At 50.6% G+C, this 20527-nt stretch overlaps 1 protein-coding gene across 1 annotated transcript; it reads left to right on the top strand.

Moving 5' to 3' along the window:
- The first annotated feature begins 2210 nt into the window (after positions 1-2210).
- On the top strand, positions 2211-19759 carry SYNDIG1L (synapse differentiation inducing 1 like). The gene is made up of 4 exons (XM_081148533.1): positions 2211-2403; positions 16464-16930; positions 17646-17786; positions 17946-19759. The coding sequence occupies exons 2-4, from the start codon at positions 16514-16516 to the stop codon at positions 18102-18104; spliced, it is 717 nt and encodes a 238-aa protein (XP_081004659.1). The 5' UTR covers positions 2211-2403; positions 16464-16513; the 3' UTR covers positions 18105-19759.
- Positions 19760-20527: the final 768 nt, after the last annotated feature.

Raw genomic sequence — 20527 nt, 5'->3', positions numbered from 1 at the left:
AAATCTGAGAATATTTGATGGAGAAAGGAAGGGAGTGGAAAATGGAATGCAAACTTTGCATAGTTATAGATTCTTTCGTTTCTGAGGCACTCCCTATATCTTGTGAGGGATGAGAGGTAATTTTCTCAAAGGAAACTCTTACTGTGCATTAGCCGACCGTTCTCTCACACACATTTCACATAGTGCTAATCACCCTACAGTGTCTTCAAAGCTACTGAGGAGACTTAGAATCCTAAAGAAAAAAAGGCCCAGGGAGATTAGGGATGGCCTAAGTTCACACAGCCAATTAACGACAAAGACCACACTAGAACTCAGGTCTCTTGGTGCCCAGGCCAGGGCCCTAGACACAATACGAATGGCCTTTTTTCAAGTTTTCCCTCCAGGCAACAGCATATAATTATCAACATTAGTATTTGGAATTTATGTGCCGCTTTGCTTCACTGGCTTTTTTATTATCCTTTTGATTAGTAATTCGGTATGCAGCCCAGACATGGAGCAAAGCCAAGAGAGGGAGGAAAGGAGCAGAAGGAGGCCGAGGCCAAGGCCAAGTAGGGGCCATGAGGCCCTGGGAGAGCAAGGCCAGAGAGGGCCAAAGGTACAAGAGGGCAGGCAGACTCAAGGGGACGTGTCTCCTGGGGAGAAGGGGGGGCATTGTACAGATGCTGAATGGGCCTCAGATGAATGGTCCAAGAGCCTTCCTAGCCTCAGGGCCTCCTCTCTAATGGGGCAGGGGCAATAAGAGCAAGAACATATTTAACACCCAACATGTTAAACACCAATACCAGTCCTGAGACAGACCACAAGGCTTAGGGAGCTTTCTGCTCAGCCCTGAAGAGGAGGAGACCCAAGCTCCATGAGGAGGAAGGAGTAGAGCCTGGGTGGGTAGGGTTTCTGGCTCAGAGCATGCCTGTTTGGAGCCAAATGGAACTGCTAAGTGGCTCCAGATGCCCCATGTCATGGGGGAGCCCACCATTCAGTGTGCTGCGGCATACTTGGATGGGAAGAGGTGGGCCTCACACTGCCAGCCAGGTCCCCGGTGCCTCCTTTCAGCCCCAGCCCAGGCTTCGCCCTGCTCTAGGGTTTACTTCGCAGGCCCCTATTTACCTTCAGAAAATAAGACTCTCCCTTCCCAACCTCCTGGTACTGTAGTGAGACTCAAGACCTTGTGGGGAGCTTGAAAAATAGCTCCTCCACGCATACCACTCAAGATGAGGGTTTCCCCAGGCTACAAAAAGAAAACTGGAGTAACGGGGTGATAAGGAGCAGCGCAGTGGGGAGACAAGCAGCTGGACGCCCTGGGCTCAGGGCTCAGATCTCTCTCTGGGAGAACTGAGGGGAATGCTCACCCACTGAGGGCCTATTTGGAGCCAATGTGTCACATACGTCATCTCACTCTGTCCTCATATAACTCCTATGAGGTGGCTACACTCCCCCATTTTGTTAATGAGAAACCTGAGGCTTTGAGAGGTTAAGTAATTTAAGATTATATAGTTAATAAGTGGGACACCAGGAGCAAAACTTAGGTCCATGGTCTTTAAAGCCATGCATTTCCCAGCGCAGCACTGTTCTCACCACATGAAGAGATTTAATCTCTGTGAGTCCAGGGTCTTCACTAGCAAAATGGGGGTGGGGGGGATTGTATTGCCTCAGAGTTGTTTAAAAATTAAATGAGATTATATTGGTTAATAACATGAAAACCTGCCTGGTGTCTGATAAATAATAGGCACTCAATAAATGATTTGTTTGCTCGTGTTTCTCTTTAGTGCATATTAATATTAAAACTCAGGGCTTGGGCGCCTGGGAGCTCCAAAAATGCTTCAAGAAGCCGGAGGACCACGCATGGCTTGTGCGGGAGCCCGGGGGCAGGGTGGGAGAAGCGCCGGGAGAGGGGCCGCGGCTCGGGAGCCGGAGGAGCCCTTTCAGCCTCGCCCCGCGCGCCGCCGCCTCCTCTGGGTTCCCCGGCTTCCCGCTCCGCCCCGCCCCGCCCCGGAGCTGGGTCCCGAGAGCCCGGTGGGCTGATTCGGGAGCGTGGAAGGGAGCACGAAGCACGGAGGCAGGGAGGCGGCGGCGGCGGGAGGCGGGGAAGGGGGGGACCCTCCTGGCTGCTCCTCCAAGTCAGCGCGGAGCCGCCTCGGGCCGGGCTGAGGGCTGCGCGGCGGCGGCGGGGCCGGGCCGGGATGCGGGACTCCCGGGACCTCGCCGGGCGGGGCGGGCGGCGGCGGGCGGCGGGCGGGAGCTGTCCGTGGTGCTGAAGCGGCGGCGGCGGCCGCGACCCGGGGCCCGGAGCAGAGGTGCCCTCCTGGGAGTTCCACCGCAACCGCGAGGCGGGGGCGCCGTCGCTCGCCCGCCCATGCCGGACCCCCGAGCCCCGCGAAGGAGGCGGGACCGGCCTCGGCAGGACAGGTAAGGGGCCGTCTGGGGACGCGTCGGGAGCGCAGAGCTAGGCGCTGAGCCGGGATTGAGCTGGGGAGGGCGCGGGGCCCTTCTCAGGGCTGCGGGCTCCTCCAGAGATCGTGCTAAGTCCATCCCTACCCCTCACCCTACTGGGTGAGAGGGGCCTGAGGGACTGGGGTCCACTGACCCCACACCGCCAGGCCTTGACCCCAACCTCAGGCAGCTCTGAGACACCCTGCCCGCAAGAAACGCTTAGGAGAGTCTCCAGACTCCTGGTCCCCTGGTCCCCACCAGGGCTCTGCGACACTAGGGAAATCTGAACCAGCTTCACTAGCTCCCTCTCCTCCCCCAAGCCTGCTCATCAGGGTGACTGCCTCAAGATCTCTTTGCCCTGGAAATGACCCAGGGGCCAGGCCCCTCGGGACCTATTAACCCATCTCTCCAGGGAAGGAAGGAGATACCAGAAGATACCTTAATTTTTTCCTGTGGCCCTCGTGACTCTCATGGAAAGTGGCTGGTTCTGCCTCACACTGCTTGGTTCATGAGGGCAAAGGGTAGGAGAACCTGAGCCCTGTTTTCTATTATGTGCCTGCATGCTGGTGACCCTCGACAGAACCTCTATTTGGAGTCCTTCCTCTTTTGGCAAGAGTGAGCTGAATGAGCTCATTCAGGCCTGCAAAGTGCTTCCAGTTCTTCAGAGCAGAGTTCTCTGAGTGCCAGAATGTAGAAATAAAAATAAAACTGCGTAGAGGAAGACTGGCCTATCACTGTGGCTCACCACTGCTTTACCCCCATCCTCTCATCCCAGCACAACTTCCCCACCCGCAGTGGTAGAAAGAGCACTGGACTAGGAGTTCCTGGCTGCGACCTGGCATTTGTTGTCTTTAGGCCAGTTACCTGAGGTCTCTGAACCTCAGTTTTCTCATCCTTAAAATGGTGTTCTGTGCACCTCAGAGAACGGCCTTGGGCCTCAATGAAACAGTGCACCTGATTGAAGGCCTGTCGACTGTACATTGCCATACTAGTGTGAGCTGTTATCACTGTTCCCATCCGCCAGCCAGACCTGCTGTCATTGACCTGTTCTCACTGTCACCCTTACCCCCTTTTCTCCCAGTCTGACTATGGCTCCCTCTGTCCTTGGCCTCCCTGAGGTTCCAGAGTCAGTGAAACCTAATTTATCAAACTTGAGAAGGTAAATGGGTTCCCTCCCCTTCCCTTCTTCCATCATCACCTATAGAAGACGATATAGGGTGAGAGCCTGACTCACAGTTTTTCTTTTCCCCCCAAGAATCACAGATTTGGGGAAACAGCTCCTTGAAGGCAAGGATTGTGTTGTTTTCATCTCTTTGCCTCCCCCCACACCTCCTCTCGCCATAGCACTTGGAAGATAGTAAGGACTCAGTAATTGGGTGTAACGTAAGAGAATGAAGTGTTAAAATATCTCAGAATGAAAACACTTCACTGGAAGTCAGGAGCCTTGTGCTCTGGTCTCAGATCTGCGAATAACTGTCTCAGGCAGTCCCTTCCCTTCTGGAAGCTTTAGTTATCACATCTGTAAAGAAGGTTGAACTAGATGAATTTTAAGACTCTGAGTTCTGATATTCTGTGGGGCAATCTGAGGGCTGTTCTGAGCCCACAAATCCCTACACTCTCCTTGAACACAGGATACCAGCTTCCTAAACCTGATTTGAAGAGTAAGCTAATGTCCTTTTACCAAAGAACCGGATTTTATGAATGCAATGGGATGGAGAAATAAGAACTGAGACAAGGCATTTATAGTTTTAGTGTTTTCTCAAGGTCCCCTACTCTTCCCTATTTTCCTGGGAAAGCCGTGAGTGTGCACAGAGTTGCTGAGCTGGGAGGGCTGCTGCCTCCAAGTCAAAAGGCCAGGAAAGCACAAGGGACCCCGACCTTGGCCATCTCCTCCCAGGGATCCTGCCTGACTGGGATCCCCCCTCCTAAGAAGACTGAAGGAGGGGACAGTCAGGAAAGATCCATCCCTGGGGAGAGCTTTTTTAATATAAAAACAAAATGAGCTTCTCTGACAATAATTTTCCTCAACTGTGGCAGGCCTGGCTGATGTGCAGAAAAACCTTAGCTAATTGGCACTTGGGTAGAGCTGAGTAAGCCATGCCAGTGACCTCCCTTACTTACCCACCACCGCCCCCTCCCCCATGTCAGCACTTTCTGGCTCCCAGCTGCTGGTGCAGCACTGGCAAGAATCAGCTCCTTAGAGTTAATGGACAGTCACTAACCTTTATAACAAAGTGACAGCAGCGGTGGCAGCAGCAAGCATAGAAAGGGGCTTTATTTTCTGCAAGACTGGTCTGTGGGGGTGCTGGCCTGCTGCTGGGGCTAGAGCCATGCACCACCTCTCCTTCCACAGCTGTCTGGGTGGACTCCCCACCCTCAGAGCTGTCAGGGCTCAGGGCACCTCTGGTCACCAGGCAGACACATCTGGCTTCTCCCCAAGCAGGGAAAAACGACCCACTGGCTACTTCTTGTGTTCCCCTCCTGCCCCTCCCTGCTGAGGCTCCTACTCTGACCCTCTCTGCAAGGCTTCAAAGGGAAGGCACGTGGCTGGGGGCCAGAGAGATCTGAGGAAGAGGAAGACATGAATGTCATAAAGAAATGACGTGTGCGTGTGCATGTGTGTGTGTGTGTGTGTGAGAGAGAGGGAGATCAAAACATTGAAATACACATATGCAGGCCCCTTCCCCTGGGTAGCACACGCAAAATAACAGAGGGCGGGAGGAAGAATATCTGGAGATATCTGCACATTGTTAATTACCTTCAGGTTCAAAGGCCAATACATCTGCGCATCCTGGAGGGACTTCCAGCCCCAAAATACACCGCTCCAGCAGCAGCAGCCTTCACTTTGGGAAGAAGAAACATTTCAGTTCCTCAAACCTTTGGCACTTTCCGACCCCCTTCCCTTCTCAGGGGCTTGGTAGGCATCCTGCTTGGAGTGAGGTCCCTTCTACTACTAGCCAGGGGACAATGAAGAATGATCTTATCCCTGCTTTTTGTATCCAGGTTCTCTCTTCTCTTGCCTCCTCCCTATTCTCTCTCCTTCCTCCTCCCTGCAGCCGCCACCTCCACCCCCACCCCAAGCAAACCAAGCCGGGAGCGAGGGCCGAGGGCCGAAGCTCTACCCCCCATTATGTGTACTATCTTCTGCCATCAGATGCTGTTTGCTTGTAAGTGGTTGGGAATGAGCTGCTTCAGTGGAGAGACAGGTTGTTTCAGCGAGAATAAAGATTTGATTTCTGCCTGAAAATGGGCTAATTTGAGTAGTGGTGACACCATTTCAATCCTCCCAGCAATTTTCACCCTTGTTAGGCACAATCCCATCCCCCAGGCAGGTGGATTATGCTCTGAGGGAGAGGCCAGTCCAGCCCATGGGAGCCCAGGGTGGCAGTGGATAGAAAACAGGGTAGACTTTTGTTCCCTGGCTGACAGCACCTTGAAAGGCTTGCATGGGAGATGAGAAGTGTTCCAGCTGTTTTTCCTTTTTCCTGGGTTCCCTCCTCAGCCCTCTTCTCTCCCTCCTTTCTCTTTCATTCTCCCTCTCCACAGTTCCTTCAACAATTCTCAACTCTCTCTCCAGCCCTGACCACCCAGGGCTTCAACTCCATATATTTGGTTGCCACATGGAGTTTCTACCCTAGTACCACAAAGACACTTCAAGACCAAACTCATCCACTCCCCCTTCCCATCCTGCTGTTGCTTGCTTGTGTGTGTGAGTGTGTGTGTGTGTGTGTGTGTGTGTACGTGTTTCATTTTTCCAGCTCTGTACTTGGTGGGCCTTTTCAATCTAAATATTCTTTTTCTTTCAGCTCAGGAAACACTTTCTGCTTCTGTATTTTTTGCCAGTCTTTCTGTCATGTCTTTCTGAAACTCCTATTAGACGGATGCTAGACCTCTAGGACCCTCCTCCATATCTCTTAACTTTATTTCATATGCTTCATCTTCTTGTCTTTTTGCTCTGTATCTTGGGGAAGTTTATTAACTTTTTCTTTTACATTAAAAAGTTAGTCTTGCCCTTGTCTGGTGGTTCAGTTGGTTGGAGCATGGTCCTGTGCACCAAAAAGGTTGTGGGTTTGATCCCCGGTGGAGGCACATACAGGAGGCAACAGATCTATGTTTCTCTCTCTTCTCCCTTCCTCTCTCACTAAAAATCAATAAAAACATATCCTTGGATGAGGATTTTTTTGGTTAGTTTTTAACAGTTTCCATTCTATTACCAAGTGTCTCCATTAAATTTTTGAAAATTTAGACAACCATTTTCAATTTCCCAAATACTTTCATGTTCTCCAATTGCTCCTTTTTCATAGCAGCCTGTTCTTGTTTTATGGATGCAACACCCTCTTATACCTCTGTTAGAATATGAATTCGAAACATTTTTAATGATGATCTTTTCTATGCCTTGAATGATTTTGATCTTAAGTCAGCTGTCCTATTTATTTAATCCTTTTATTTTATTTTCATGTATTCATTATTCCTTGTTGTCCAATCAGACAGATGAATAAAGGAAAGTGTTGACTAGCATGGGCAGCTGGTGTGGATTTCCTTGGAAGTTGTCGCCAAGGAATTCCATCTGCTCTATATCTCCCAGAAATTCCTCCATGGTTTTAGCCCACTGTTATCATTCTCTTCTCTTTTCCAATTCTGTTATGATTTTATTCTTTTAAAAATACATGCCCTGTCCTTTTAATAGAACTTTAAGGAGGAGAAGAGGAGGTCACTTGTGCTCAGGCCACCTTCTTGAGCCAGCAGCCTCCCCTTGGGTTTTATTCTTGGCTGGTGGCATCACCTTCTACTCAGCGGACAAAGCCAGGAAGCTGGGAGTCATTCTTGGCTCCTTCCCCGCCCTTGCTTCTGTTAACCGCAGGGTTCTATTTATTTATCCTCCTAATTGCTCCTCAGGTCTGACTCTTCATCTCCATCCGTTTTGCCATAGGTGGGGTTCAGGTCCTTACCCTCTCCTGCCTCCATTTTTACACTAGTAAAATTTAGTCCTACACAACAAACATTTCTTGAGCAGTTACTGAGGAGGCCTCTGCTGGCCTCCCTTCTCATTCACCTCAAACTCCTTCTATCCACTGCTGCCAACCAGAGCGCTCTAAAGCACAGGGATCACCACATCACTTCCTTGCTACAACTATCATTGGCTCCCCACTGCCCACAGCAAAAGACCTGCTGTATGGAGCAGAAGACCTTCCCCACTCTCCCACCTCATTCTGTCAACACCAAACCTCCCTGGCCTCTCCTCCATCCCGGTAGCCCATGCTTCTGTGCTGTTCCCTCTGCTAGAAACACTTTTCCCTTGTTGTCTCACCTAGATGACTCACCTGCTTTCTTCAAGGCTCACTTCAGATGCCACCTGCTCTGAAAGCCCCTTCATAGTTCCCACCGTCGCCTCCACTCCCACCCCAGGATGGGAGTCCCTGATCGGTGTACCATAGCACTCTGTGTGCTGTAACACAACTGACTCCATTGCAGTGGAATTTTGTATTTGCTAGTCTGCATTCCCCCCCCCCAAAGCAGGTACCGTTTCTTGTTTATTTTTGCATCCCCAGTAACTGCTCAAGAAATGTTTGTTGTGTAGAACTAAATGTGCCCTGGCCAGATGTGCTCCATCCATCCCAGATCCTGGGAAGTATTTTCTTATGAGGGAGGCTCAGCACGCTTAGCTCACTCACTCACTCACGAGATCAACTGTTTAATGGGCGCCTGCTATGTGCCAGGCAAGGGGCTGCAGGGGTGAAGAGGCAGATGCAGTCCCCATCATCTTGAAGCTCACAGTCTGGGAAGGGAAAAAGGCGCTAATCAATAAATCATACACATGTAAGTAGAGACTGTGACAAGCTCTCGGAGAAGAAGAGCTGGAGCCTGGAGAGCAGATAACCAGGGAACCGAAATAAATCTAGACTGAGGAGGCAGGGCCGCCCTCTCCGAGGAAGTGACTTTGGAGCTGGGAGCTGACGTATTCTAATGTGAGTAGAGATGATACTTCTGAGAAATGCGGCTGTGAAGTGAAGGAGAGAGAGGGGACAGGAGCTGAAGGAGGGAACTGGCACTGAGGAAGGATGTTCCGGTTATCTGTTGCCGCCTGACTGCCCCAGAACTTAGTGGCTAAAACAAAAGACATTTTCTTGTACCTCAGAACTTTGAGGGTCAGAAATCCCTGCAGGGTTGAGCTGGGGGATTATTCCCCTCCATGTGGAACACGCAGAGGCCACCCAGTGGTATTCAGATGACTGGTTTGGAGAGTCCCAGACGGCTCCACTCACATGTCTGGCATCTCGAGGATGACTGGAAGGCTGGGCTCAGCAGGAGTCATCGACAGGACGATCCACACACATGCCTCAGAGTCATCCAACTATGTACAAGCAGCTCGGGGTTCCAAGAGTGAGTGATCCAGCGAGCAAGGTGGAGGACGCATGGCCCTGTGTCGCCTGGCCTCTGGAGGCACAGAGCATCGCTTTTGCTGTGCTCTGTGGTTGCAGCAGTCACAAACCCACTCCGACCAGAGAGCAGGGCCATGGACCCCCCACTTCTCAGTGGGAGGAACGTCAAAGTATTTACAGCCAGGTTTTACAACTGCCACAGTGATTTATTTTCCAGCAAGGAAGAAAACAATATGTTTAAGTGCTTGTTAGGAAGGATTGGGAGTTAGGAGCTGTTGAAGACAGAGAGAGCAAGGATAATTAATTGTGTTAGCTTCCTGAGACAAACTGAAGCAAAGAAAGCTAAGCTCCCCATTTCCTTCCACTCTGATTCTGCCGGCTTCCTCTTTCCCCCAGGTTTGCCCCTGACTTTCTCTCTTTACTGCCAGATGCAGGGAGCCACAGCAGTGACCCCACGCTGACTTGGTGGCTCTCTTGCTTATAGGCCAAAAATGATCATATCCAGCCCCCAGCCATCTACAAAGCAGCCACCACAGTCACACTTCACAGTTTGTACAACAGTTTACATATTATCTGACTAGAAGGTAGTCTAGCACCTATTGTTAAAGGTTTCACCTTTTCCCTGGATTTTAATCATTTCTATTTAATCTTCTGCCTTACTAGGAAGTCCTTGCTTTTATCTTTCAGTTTAGAGGCAATCTCTCTTGCTGCACTGAGAGATAGTAAGGTGAGTAGTTCAGCTTTTCACAATGGCTCTGGATTTATATGAATCCAGACCTTAAGGTTATCTAGACGGCCACCCTGGGCTGCTCAATCGTACCAAATCTCTTAATCTTTTATTAAAGCTCTGTCTCCTTCCCTTCACTGAGGCTTCTGGTTTTAACCCATTCAAGACCAAATCCTCACCCTCTCTCACCCACACCATTTATCATCACCCTCCACACACAGGTAGGCTTTGAAAGCCACAGTAAGGAAAGCCCAGGCTTTGGACTCAAACTTGGGTTCAATCCAGTCTGTCACTGTTTAATCCTGAGCAAGTTACTTAATTTTTCTGAGTGTGAGTTTTTTCATCTGAAAAATGGGGAATAATAACAGCTAGCTTCATGCAGTAAATAGTAGCTAATTATAATTTTACAGGGTTCTGATAAGGGCTGGCCCCATCCCAAAGATATGACCCAACTCCTAATCACACATCACACTGTCCCTTTGGTCTTTTTTAAAAACAGTATTCATGATGCCTCTTCCCAGGTTCTTCAGAGCCCACCAGGTATTGCGTGTAACAAACCAACTCCAGGCCTCACCCTGTAGCTAACCTGGAGAACTCAATGCTGTTCAGGCCAGCCTGAGCTTGGGTCAGACAGACCTGGGTCAAATGAGGCTTTGCCATGCTCCAGTTGTGTGATCTCAGAAAACCTACTTAGCCTCTCTGAGCTGCAGTTCCCCCACATGTGAAAGAGAATGGATTAAATGAGATACTGCATTTGGAGCACTTGGCCTGATGTTCAGAACAAAGCAAACACTCAGTAAATGGTAGCTAATATGTAGTGGCACTAGAGCACAGTGACTCTGCAGATTTATGTGCAGGGGTCATGTCCAGCTCACCATTCACCAGCTGTGTGCATGAGGGCACTTTTAACTTTCTATGCTCCTGAGTCTTACTCCGTAAAATGGAGATAATGATAGCACAGACTTCATAGGGCTACTGCAAGAATTAAATGAGATAATACATGGCATTTAGAATTGTGCCTAGAACACAGTAAGAGCTTGATAAGTGAGGTGTTGTTATTGTTATTTCATTCTTTTACTTTGAACTTTTTTGTATTTTTATATTTAAGGTGCATTGCTATAAGCAGCATATAGTTGGATTTTGTTATTTTAAAAATAACAAAGCCCAGCCTGGCCGGTGTAGCTCAGTGGTTGAGTGTTGACCCAAGAGGTCGCCAGTTCAATTCCTGGTCAGGACACATGCCCCAGATGCAGGCTCAATTCCCCAGTGGAGGGAGAGCAGGAGGCAGCTGATCAATGTTTCTCTCACATCAATGTTTCTCTCTCTCCCTTCCTCCCTCTCTGAAAAAATCAATAAAAATATATCCTCAGGTGAGGATTAAAATAAATAATAATAAAAAATAAAATAAAATGCAAAAATATCAATTTTGACATACAATAATAAAAATCATTAATTTTAAGTATGCAATTCAGTGAGTTCCGTGAAATACAGTCATGTAACAACTACAACAGTCAATCAAGGTATATAACAGTCCCTACATTCAAAAAGCCCTCATGCCCCTTCGCAGTCAATCCCCTTCCCCAACTCCTGGCTCTTAGCAACCACTGATCTGCTTTCTGTAGCCATAGTTTTGCCTCTCTCAAATTCCATATAAATGGAATAATACACTATGTGGCTATCCCTGTCTTCTTATGGGCAATTTTATTTCATTCACATTCAGTGTAATTATTGATATAGTCAGGTGTAAGTCTAACATCTTACTATTGGTTTTCTATTTGTCTCACCTGTTCTATATCTCTTTTTCTATCTTGTTTTATTTTGGATATTCAATTATTTTTATTATTTTATGTTCCCCACCAATTAGCTTACTGGTTATACATTTCTTTACTATTCTTTCAGTGATTATCAGAGCAGTGGTTCTTAAAGCGTGGTCCCTGCACCCGCAGCACCAGAATCACCGGGATGCTATTACAGATGTGCATGCTCAGGCCCATCCCGGAATCATCCACTGTAGGGTGGAAGCCAGTAGTCTGGGTCTGAGGAGTCCTCCAGGGGATGCTGATGCATGTTAAAAGGAGAACCATTGCCTTGAGACAACTTTTGCTTCTGGCAGGAGGCCAGGCTATGTGCAGATCACCTTACTCCAATTAGGGATGAAGCTAATTCAAAGCCTGCTTTCTGTCTGGTTTCTGGTTTGCTCCTACCAGAAAGAGGGGTAGCCCTAAAGAGGCTGAAAACTGGGGCTGTTTTCTGGGGTCCCTCCTCCTTCATAGGCCCTGAACTCCAGTTTTTCTCCCCACCTCTGATGCTGCTCGAAGAAGGGCAGTGGTGCCAAGGGCCAGGCTCACCTCTATGTGTTTCTCTTTCCTCTTGGGTCCTGGCACCTTGACCCCTCAAGTTCTTGCTCCCTTGGTGATTCTTCAATGCCCTTATATTTCCCCGTAGCTTTTCTAGCTATTATTGACAGGTTTGGTGTGACATGAGTTTGTCTGCTGCAGCTGGAAAAGAAAGCCCCCATCCTATTTCTACTCTCCCACTAGAATTAGAGTCAAAATGAGCATTAAGAACAGTTGAGTGTCTGGCACATGGCAAAAAGCTCAATAAGTGTTAAGTTATTCTCCTCCCAATAGAATCCCAGGGTTATATTGAGCGGAGCTGTTAAGAATCAACACCTTCTATCCTTTCCGTACACTTTATAGATAAGCAAACTGATGTTACACTGTATTATGATTGGACTCGGTGCAATCAGCCTTTTGGGGGAAGTTATAATTGGATTCTAGTGGACTTCTGGATGGCTTCCTGTCCCTGGTCTGAGAGGTGGCAGTGTGCTCTCCATCCCCAAATCAGGGACTGGGAAACCTCCATCCCCAGCTCAGTTCTCAGCGCAAAAGAAAACAAGCCAGGGGCTGTGGCCTCACAGATTCATCTCTCCCTCTCCTTTGGTGGGACCGACTTCTAGCCCCAAATGCATAATTTGGAGCTATGTTCTTAGCTTCGGAACCCCAGACATCTCAAGTCTGTCCTCTGGGGCAGAGTGTACACGTGTGTGCATGTACACACACACACACACACACACACACACACAGGCATGCTCACCAGCAAGTAAGCAGGCACACAATACTGCACGCACAGTAGGCACACACAGTCCAAGGGGGACCAGGTAGCAGAGGTGGAGATGAAAGTGGGTCTGCTTCAAAACTGGTCTCTTACTCCAGGGAACAGGGAGAAGCTGCCCGAAGCAACAGGCCAAGAGATCAGGCCAGGCCAAGAGCAGAGAAGGCTGCCCCTGGGGACCTGCTACCCCTTCCTTCTGGCCAGAGCTCAGTGCTGGGTCCCTGGGATCAGCTCAGTGAACTCCTGTGTGGCCCTAGCAGGTTATGGGGAAAACACGGCCTGTTAGAGAACTGTGACCCTTGGCTGCCGCTATGAGCAGGTGCTGCAGCCCCTAATTTGGTTGCTTTATGGAAGTGAAGGTGTGTGTGTGTGTGTGTGTGTGTGTGTGTGTGTGTGTGTGTGTGTGTCAGGTAGGCTTTGATGCTGTGCTCAGCCTTTAAACCCAGAAGGAACCCTCTAGCCTGGGGAAGTTTTAAACCGATTTTAGATAATTTGGTTCAGAAGAAATCTATGCACTTAATTTGTTCTGGTTTAAAAGTAGTACATGCTCATCGTAAAAAATAAATGTGGAAAACTGAAAAACCATGGTGTAAAAAAGAAAATGGAAAAGACACTTGTGCTCCTACACCTGGAGATAATCGCTGTTGACATTTTGCTGGGGTTGAGATGACACGCACATGCCGTTTTCTTTCCTGCCTTCTCACTGAATCCTCAGCGAGCATTTTCTCCTGTCGTTCCTCTTTGTAAACCTGTTTGAAGGCCTTGTACCACCTTGTACTGTTGTACCATAACTTATTTAACTTGTCCCCGATTATTGGACATGCAGTGGCTTTCAGTTTATCCCTATTGTAGAAAACCCAGAACCATACATCCTTGTACAATGAAGTGCTGAGAGGCCTTGCCTACGGCACAGTCAGGAAAGGCTGTGTGTCTTGGGTTCCAGAAACTTAGCTGGGTACATTTTTACCAAAAGAGGGTGGTTGGCAAAAGCAGGAGGGTGAGCTGGAACCCAGCTGCCCCTGCCTGCCCTGGACAAGGGCCCTGCAAGTGTCCTCACAGTCTCCAGAGCTCCAGGGCCTGATTCCTAGCCACAAGCATCGTTCTTTTCCTTCCGGGGGACTGGACAGGTGAGTTGCCCCGGTGCAGCAGGGCAGAGGGCAGGGGTGAGTTGGATGCATTCATCTGCCCAAGCCTGTGTTCCCATCTCTGCTGTGGAGAAGCTCCTGCTACAGCTGATGACAGCCCAAGTGGAACTTGCAGCTGGTCAATCCACCAACAAAGCCCCCAGGTGGATGGCAGCCCAGTGTCTCCAGCACCATGTGTCCCCTCCCTGGATGAAGAATTGGACACTTGGGCCACATGCTCTTCTTTGCGCCCCTCCAGCATTCGCTGTTGAAGAGGCCACACCTCTCAGGGGCTCAGAGCCTGAGGCAGGGGCAGCCCCTTCCTGCTCCTTTGCCTTCAGCAGGCGGCAGCTCACTCCCCTCCCTCACAGCAGGCCAGCCCAGGAGCCCGGTGCCCCAGGACCCTCTCAACGCTCGGCCTCTCCCTTCCCTTCACTCTGTCCCTTCCCCTGAGCATTGTTCCTGGAGCCATGCTCTGTCTTCAGGTTTCCCAAGAACCAGCTTTCTCCAATCCAGTCATTTCTCTTGGGCCAGAAGTAAAAATGGCCCTTTGCTGAACTTTGAATTCTTGATGGGGAATAGACGGGGTAGGGGCACTAGATAAATCCAGCCCTGGGGGCAGAAATCTCTCCCACTTTTCCCTTTACCATTAAGCCAGAAACAGCCTGGGTGGGAGAAGACTGAAGCCTCGACCAAGTTCAAGTGGCCCCTCCCACTCATAATTCATACCACACTCGCATCTTGCCATCTCTCTCTCTTTTTTAAAATTTTTATTGAATTTATTGGGATGGCGTTGGTTAATAAAATTATATAGCTTTCAAGTGTACAATTGTATAATACATCATCTGTATATTGTATTCTGCGCTCACCACCCAAAGTCAAGTCTCCTTCCATCACCATTTATCCCCCTGTACCCTCTTCTTCCTCCCTCACCCCCCTTTCCCTCTGGCAATCACCAAGCTGTTGTCTGTGTCTAGAAGTTTTTTGTTCTTTTACTTAACCCCTTTACCTTTTTCACCCAGCCCCCTCTGACAGCTGTCAGTCTGCTCTCTGTCTGTTTCTCAGTCTGTTTCTATTTTGTCCATCCATGCTGTCGAAAAAGGTAAAATTTCCTTCTATTTATGGCCTAGTAGTATTCCCTGAGGCCACCTGGTCTGTCCATCCTCTCTCTCCATAATCTCTTTCTACCTGAAGTGTCCCAGAGCGCTATGTGGGTCTGAGGTAGACACACTAAAGGGCTGCCTTAACCTCCTTCAGCCAGCCCTGAGTATCTGTTGTGTGCCCTTCCCAGGTATACAGTAGGTGCTCAGGGCTGGCTGAAGGAGGAAGAGATAGCCCTTAAGAGGGTCTACACTCCAGCTTTTGAATGTGTCTATGCTTGCAGTTAGGATGTGCAAGTCCAGATCTCAGCACCCAGGAGGCCTTGCCTTAGATCCCACAGGAACTTCCCAAAGTCAAAATTTACCTTAGAGGGGTTAGCCTAAGGTGCATCCACCTGAGACCATACCTGGGGAGAAGCACCCTCCCCCCGAAGAGCTGACAACGGTGAGCATGTGACATGTGAGCTGAGTATGGTCTCATCCATCCAACCCTAGAACAAATCCTCCCTCAACCCAGTATCCCACCCGCCACCAAGTCCTGTCAATATCTCCCAAGGCTCGTCCTTCTCTCTTTCTTTGTAAGCATTTTTTAAAATTTATCTTAGAGAGAAGGGAGGGAGAGAGAGGGGGAGAGAGAGAGGAACATCAATGTGAGAGATAAACATCAATCAGTTGTCTCCCACTTGTGCCCCAATCGGGGATGGAACCCACAATCTGGGTATGTGCCCTGACTGGGAATTGAACCCACCATGTTTTAGTGTATGGGACTATGCTCCAACTAACTGAGCCACACCAGCCAGGGCTGGTCCTGTTTTCTTTAAGTCCCAGTTGTCCTCAGCTGACCTGAAGCCATAGCTAAGCCTCCTAGCTGACATCACAGCCAGCCCAGCCCTCTCCAAGCCACTCCCCACATGTAGGTGTGGAAAGGCTTCGGGATCCACATCTTATCCTGTCACACCTGCGAGACCTGTGAAGCCCCTTGGACCCCAGCATGGCTCCATGGTCTGGCCCCGCACCCCATCTCCCACCTCCCTCTGTGCCCTGAACCACACTGGCCTTCTCCAGGCTCTCAGACCTGCCATCCTTTATCTGGCCTCCTCATGAAATGTGCTCCCCACCCCTCCCCTTGTCTACTTGTCCTGTTCCTTCAGATCTCAGCTTAAAAGCCTTCCCTGCTCCTCTGTGTGAGTCCATCACGCCTTCTCACACCCCCTGCTGTACTTCTGCGGGCAGCAGTCTTCTCCACCAGCCTGTAAGCTCCATGAAGAAAAAGTGTGCACCCCTCTTCCTCCCCTGCCCGCCTCTCACCATCATATCCCAGCCTCTGTACAGTGCCTGACACAGAGCTGATGCTCAATAGATATGTGTTGACTAAATAAATGACCAAACCAATTCTATGAAGTAGACACAGCTGTCATTCCCAATTCACAGACAGAGAAATGGAGAAGTTCCTGAAAAGTTAAGTAGCCAACTCAAGGTCCCACAGCTGGCCGGCGGTAAAGGCAGGCTCTGAGGCGAGTCGGCCTGCAGAACCCTTGCTCTTAACCACTTCCAGTCCTGCATCCGGTGTCTGTCTGTCTCGTGCCCCCAGCAGGCTCTCTGAGGACTGCTCCGCTGGCCCAGATTCCCGTTCCCAGAGCCATGGAGAGTCTGAGTGAGCTGCAGAACCCGCTGCTACCTCGGAGCCCGGCGCCCCTCGGCGGCCCCTACCCTTACCCCGAGGCCTCCCCCAGCTGGTCCTGCCAGGAGAAGCTCTACTCCTTCCTCCTGGGAGGTGCTGACCCCGCTCGCGCCCACCAGCTCCTGGACCCGGGGTCCCTGCAGCTGGCCGTGGAGGCCTGGTACAGGCCCAGCTGCCTCCTGGGGCGGGACAAGGCCAAGGAGCCCAGGGCGGGCAGCTGTGAGACCAGCTTCACAGAGAGCAGGGAGCCTCAGGCTGGGCCAGCAGAGTGGTCCCCAGAGCCTGGCCAAGCCGAAGAGGATGTCACCATCCAGACTGTGTCCTATGGGGTTCAAGAGGAGCTGCAGGGACAGGAGGATGACCAGGAGGAGGAAGAGGTGAGTACATGTGTTTAAAACACAGATTCCTGGGCTCACCACCAGATGTTGAGATTAATTAGGCCTGACTTGGGGTCCAGAGATCTGTATGTTACCAAGAAAGGCGCTCTGACAAAACTGCCACCCACACTCTGAGAAACACCAGCTTGGGTTGACTATTTAATTTTTAAACAGCATTTATTGTTCTTGTTTTCTTAATTATATAAGTAATATACAGTTAATGCAGAAAGCGACTGGAAGATAACATTATTATTTTAGTATATGCTCTTCTAGTCTTTTTTTATTCATGTTTTTATCCCATCCTAGTCCCCAAGAGAGATCTTGCTGTGCCTAGTTTTATAACCTGATTTTTCTCTCCAAGCAACATATTCCAGTATTGCTCCACATAATTTAACCTATTTACAAGGTGATTTTAGAGGGTTATATCGTATTCCACAGCAGTTATTTCATCACTTATTAACTCATTGGGCATTGTGATTGTTTCTAACCCTTCACAATTACTACCCGATGCTGAGCATGCCTATACATGTGTATTTATATTCTCTCCTTGTGATAAATTCCTAAAGATGGAATCACTGGGTCATTGTTAAGGTTTTGGGTAGAGAGTGCCAAGCCCAACCCATACTCCCTTGGACAGCAGAAGAGACTCCCCGTTGCCCCACAGCTTTGCCACCGGGTGATCCTGGGCCTGGAAAACCCGATTTGTGTTTTGCAGAGTGATGCAACCTCTACAGAGAGTGAGAGTGAAGACAACTTCCTCACGTTGCCCCCCAGGGACCACCTGGGGCTCACTATCTTCTCCATGCTCTGCTGCTTCTGGCCACTGGGCATTGCTGCCTTCTACTTCTCCCAGGGGGTAAGAGCATGTGGGGCCCAGGCCTTTCTCTCTGGCCATCTTCCTCCACTGGAAGGCTTGGCAGAAGCATATGCAAGAGGGGGGCAGGGGCCTGGCAGGCTGGGGCTGTTTCGCTGGGCATGGGAATGCCCCCTTTCATCAGTACGTCTCTCTCCCTAGACCAGCAAGGCCATCTCCAAGGGGGACTTCCGCCTGGCCAGCACCACCTCCCGCAGGGCCCTCTTCCTGGCCACACTCTCCATTGCCGTGGGGGCTGGTCTCTATGTGGCTGTAGTGGTGGCTCTGGCAGCTTACATGTCCCACAATGGCCATGGCTAGTGGCCAGTAGGATCTAGCATCCTGACTCCCCTGCTCCACCTGAGGGGGCAGCGGGGCTTGAGGTTGCAGACTCTCTGGATAGCCCTGCCCCTGAAGACGAGCTGCAAGAGGGGCTTGTTTGGGGACGCCTCAGGGGCTGCAGCCTGCAGGGCTCAACCTTGACTTCTTCTTGCCCACGTCCCTAGCCCCAAAGCAGGGCCAGGGGCACCACTCTCCAGTCCAGGCTGTGTTGAGAAGAGGGAGAGGGTAGGGCTGCCCACCACACCAACCAGGCAGAGCCCACTTCTGGCTTGATGCCAGCTTAGAGCTCAGCCCATTCTGCCCCCTTCCTAGAGTGTCTCTGCCCTCAGGCAGTCCACTGCCCGACTCTGCCAACCCCTCCCCAGAGAAAGAGCAGGTTACAGGGAGGGAAAGGGGTACCTGGGGACAGGGACCTGACCCAGTCCCTTCAGCTCATAGGAGTCTCCACACTGAGGACAGCCTGAGCTTCCCTAATTTCACTATCTGGCCTCATGATGCCCAAACCCCAACTAGCCAGGAGGGAAATACACGGAGACACAGGGGTCCCCTTGCTCTTTCTGGCTCTGGATGGTGCTTCTCTCTCCTGAGGGCTTGTGAGGTACCATAGATTCTAGATGGAGGAGTCCCAGGCATGTAAACTCTGCACCAAGGCCAGGTTCTTGGAGCTTCTCTGTGCAGGAACAAAAGGCAGATACAATGACAGAGGTCCTGAAATATTGCAGGACCACAGGGGGCTCCAGTCTCTGCCCCTGGTCCCTGCTCTCACCATCCTTTCCTGGGTTCCTCCTGGGGGCCTGAGAGGGCACCATTCCAGGTAAACGGAGAGAGAGTGCTGTCAGCAGCCCACCACTGAGCTCAGGGCCTCACATCCTCTGGGGAACCAGCAAGGAGAGACCCTGGCTGAGTATAGTGGGTGTAGATGAGGGAGGGACACAGGGCTGGCATGACTACTGAGCAGCTAGCAGGTCTCAGGAAGGCTTCCTGGAGAAGATGTCCCTTTGACAAGGTCTAGAAGGAGGAGGAGAATTTATCTAAAGGATTTGTTTTCCAATAACCCTTAGTATTCACAGGCAGGGGTGTGACAGGTGCCTCCCATGGCGAGGCTCCAAGCTGTTTGAATTATGCCTAGAGCATGTGGGCTGGAACCAAACTGCAATCATTTCTGAGGGCTCCACCAGCTCAGAAAAAGAGGTTGGGCCTGTCAAAGACCTATGATAGTTTGCCACCTCTGAATGCTGGGGGGCAGTGGTGGGTCCCTGGTCAGCCTTGGGGCTTCTTTGCTGATGCCCCTGCTCAGAGATGCTCCTACACCCCAGCCACTAGGGAACATCTGGAATTTTAGAAACATACAGGCAGACAGGATAGCAGCACATTGGAAGGCAAACCTGTGGGGCTCAAGCTCTAAGACCTCATTGTGCATGTTTGGGGACCTGGTCATTCCCAGGCCCCATCAAGAGCCTGGGGCTGTGGCTCTACCACTGACCCACCTTGTCCTACTATCCGCCCTCACCCCAGTTGTCACCCAGCCCTCCATTCCCTGCATCCCTTGAAATCCCACAGTCCCAGCATCAGCAGTTTTAATGTCCCACATTGTGTATATTTATCCTTGTAATAAACATTTCTGTAACACCTGGTGCCTGCCTCCACTTTGGCCTGTGTCCCATCCTTCCCTTCGTCCGTCTGCTGCTACTGGCCCCCAACGGCCTTCCTGAGAGGACAGGCCCACATCTGGGCCCCAGATTCCCTGCCCTCTGTGTGGGAGAAATGGTCATGGTGTGTACTGGCTCTGGGGCCTCCCCCGCTGGATTGAGCTTCAGTTGCTCACAGTAGCAATTTGCTTGAGAGCATTGAGGCTGACTTCCTCTCTCGCCTTTTTCCTCACTCCCCTACTGTGCTTCCTGGGATCATCTCCCAGGAAACTACCTGCAATTGTACCTTTGACTCTGGGTCAGCTTCTGGGGGAACCCAAACCAAGGCACATACATGCACATATATATGTATTAGCGTATGTGTGCATATGCCTGCACATGTGTGCACACACATGCAGGCGCAGGTGTGCAGCCATGTGCACACATGTGCACACACACGGGGACAGCCCACACATGCACAAATACTGTGTGCACACATGCAGCACATGCACATTCAAGGGGTGAAGAAGACGCGGTGGCTGAGAAGTCTCCCCAGCCTGCCTGATCTGCCGTCAGCCAGCCTGGCTGCATCCCGGAATGGACAGTGGGCAGTGCGTACTCCAGTCCAGGCCCTGCTCAGGTAGGCAGGCTCACAGCCAGGTGCTCACAGCCAGGACAATTCTGCCTTCCTCTCAACCCTCCAGAACTGGGCTCCAGGCCCCCAGAAGAGGGAGAAGCCAGTGATTTCCTATTTTCAACCCCAGTCCTGCTCCC

The sequence above is a fragment of the Miniopterus schreibersii genome, assembly GCF_964146895.1.
Source record: "Miniopterus schreibersii genome assembly, chromosome: 1".
In the NCBI taxonomy this organism is placed as follows: Eukaryota; Metazoa; Chordata; class Mammalia; order Chiroptera; family Miniopteridae; genus Miniopterus; species Miniopterus schreibersii.
The sequence above is the reverse complement of the archived record's forward strand: the minus strand, read 5'-3'. Positions and strand labels throughout refer to the sequence as shown.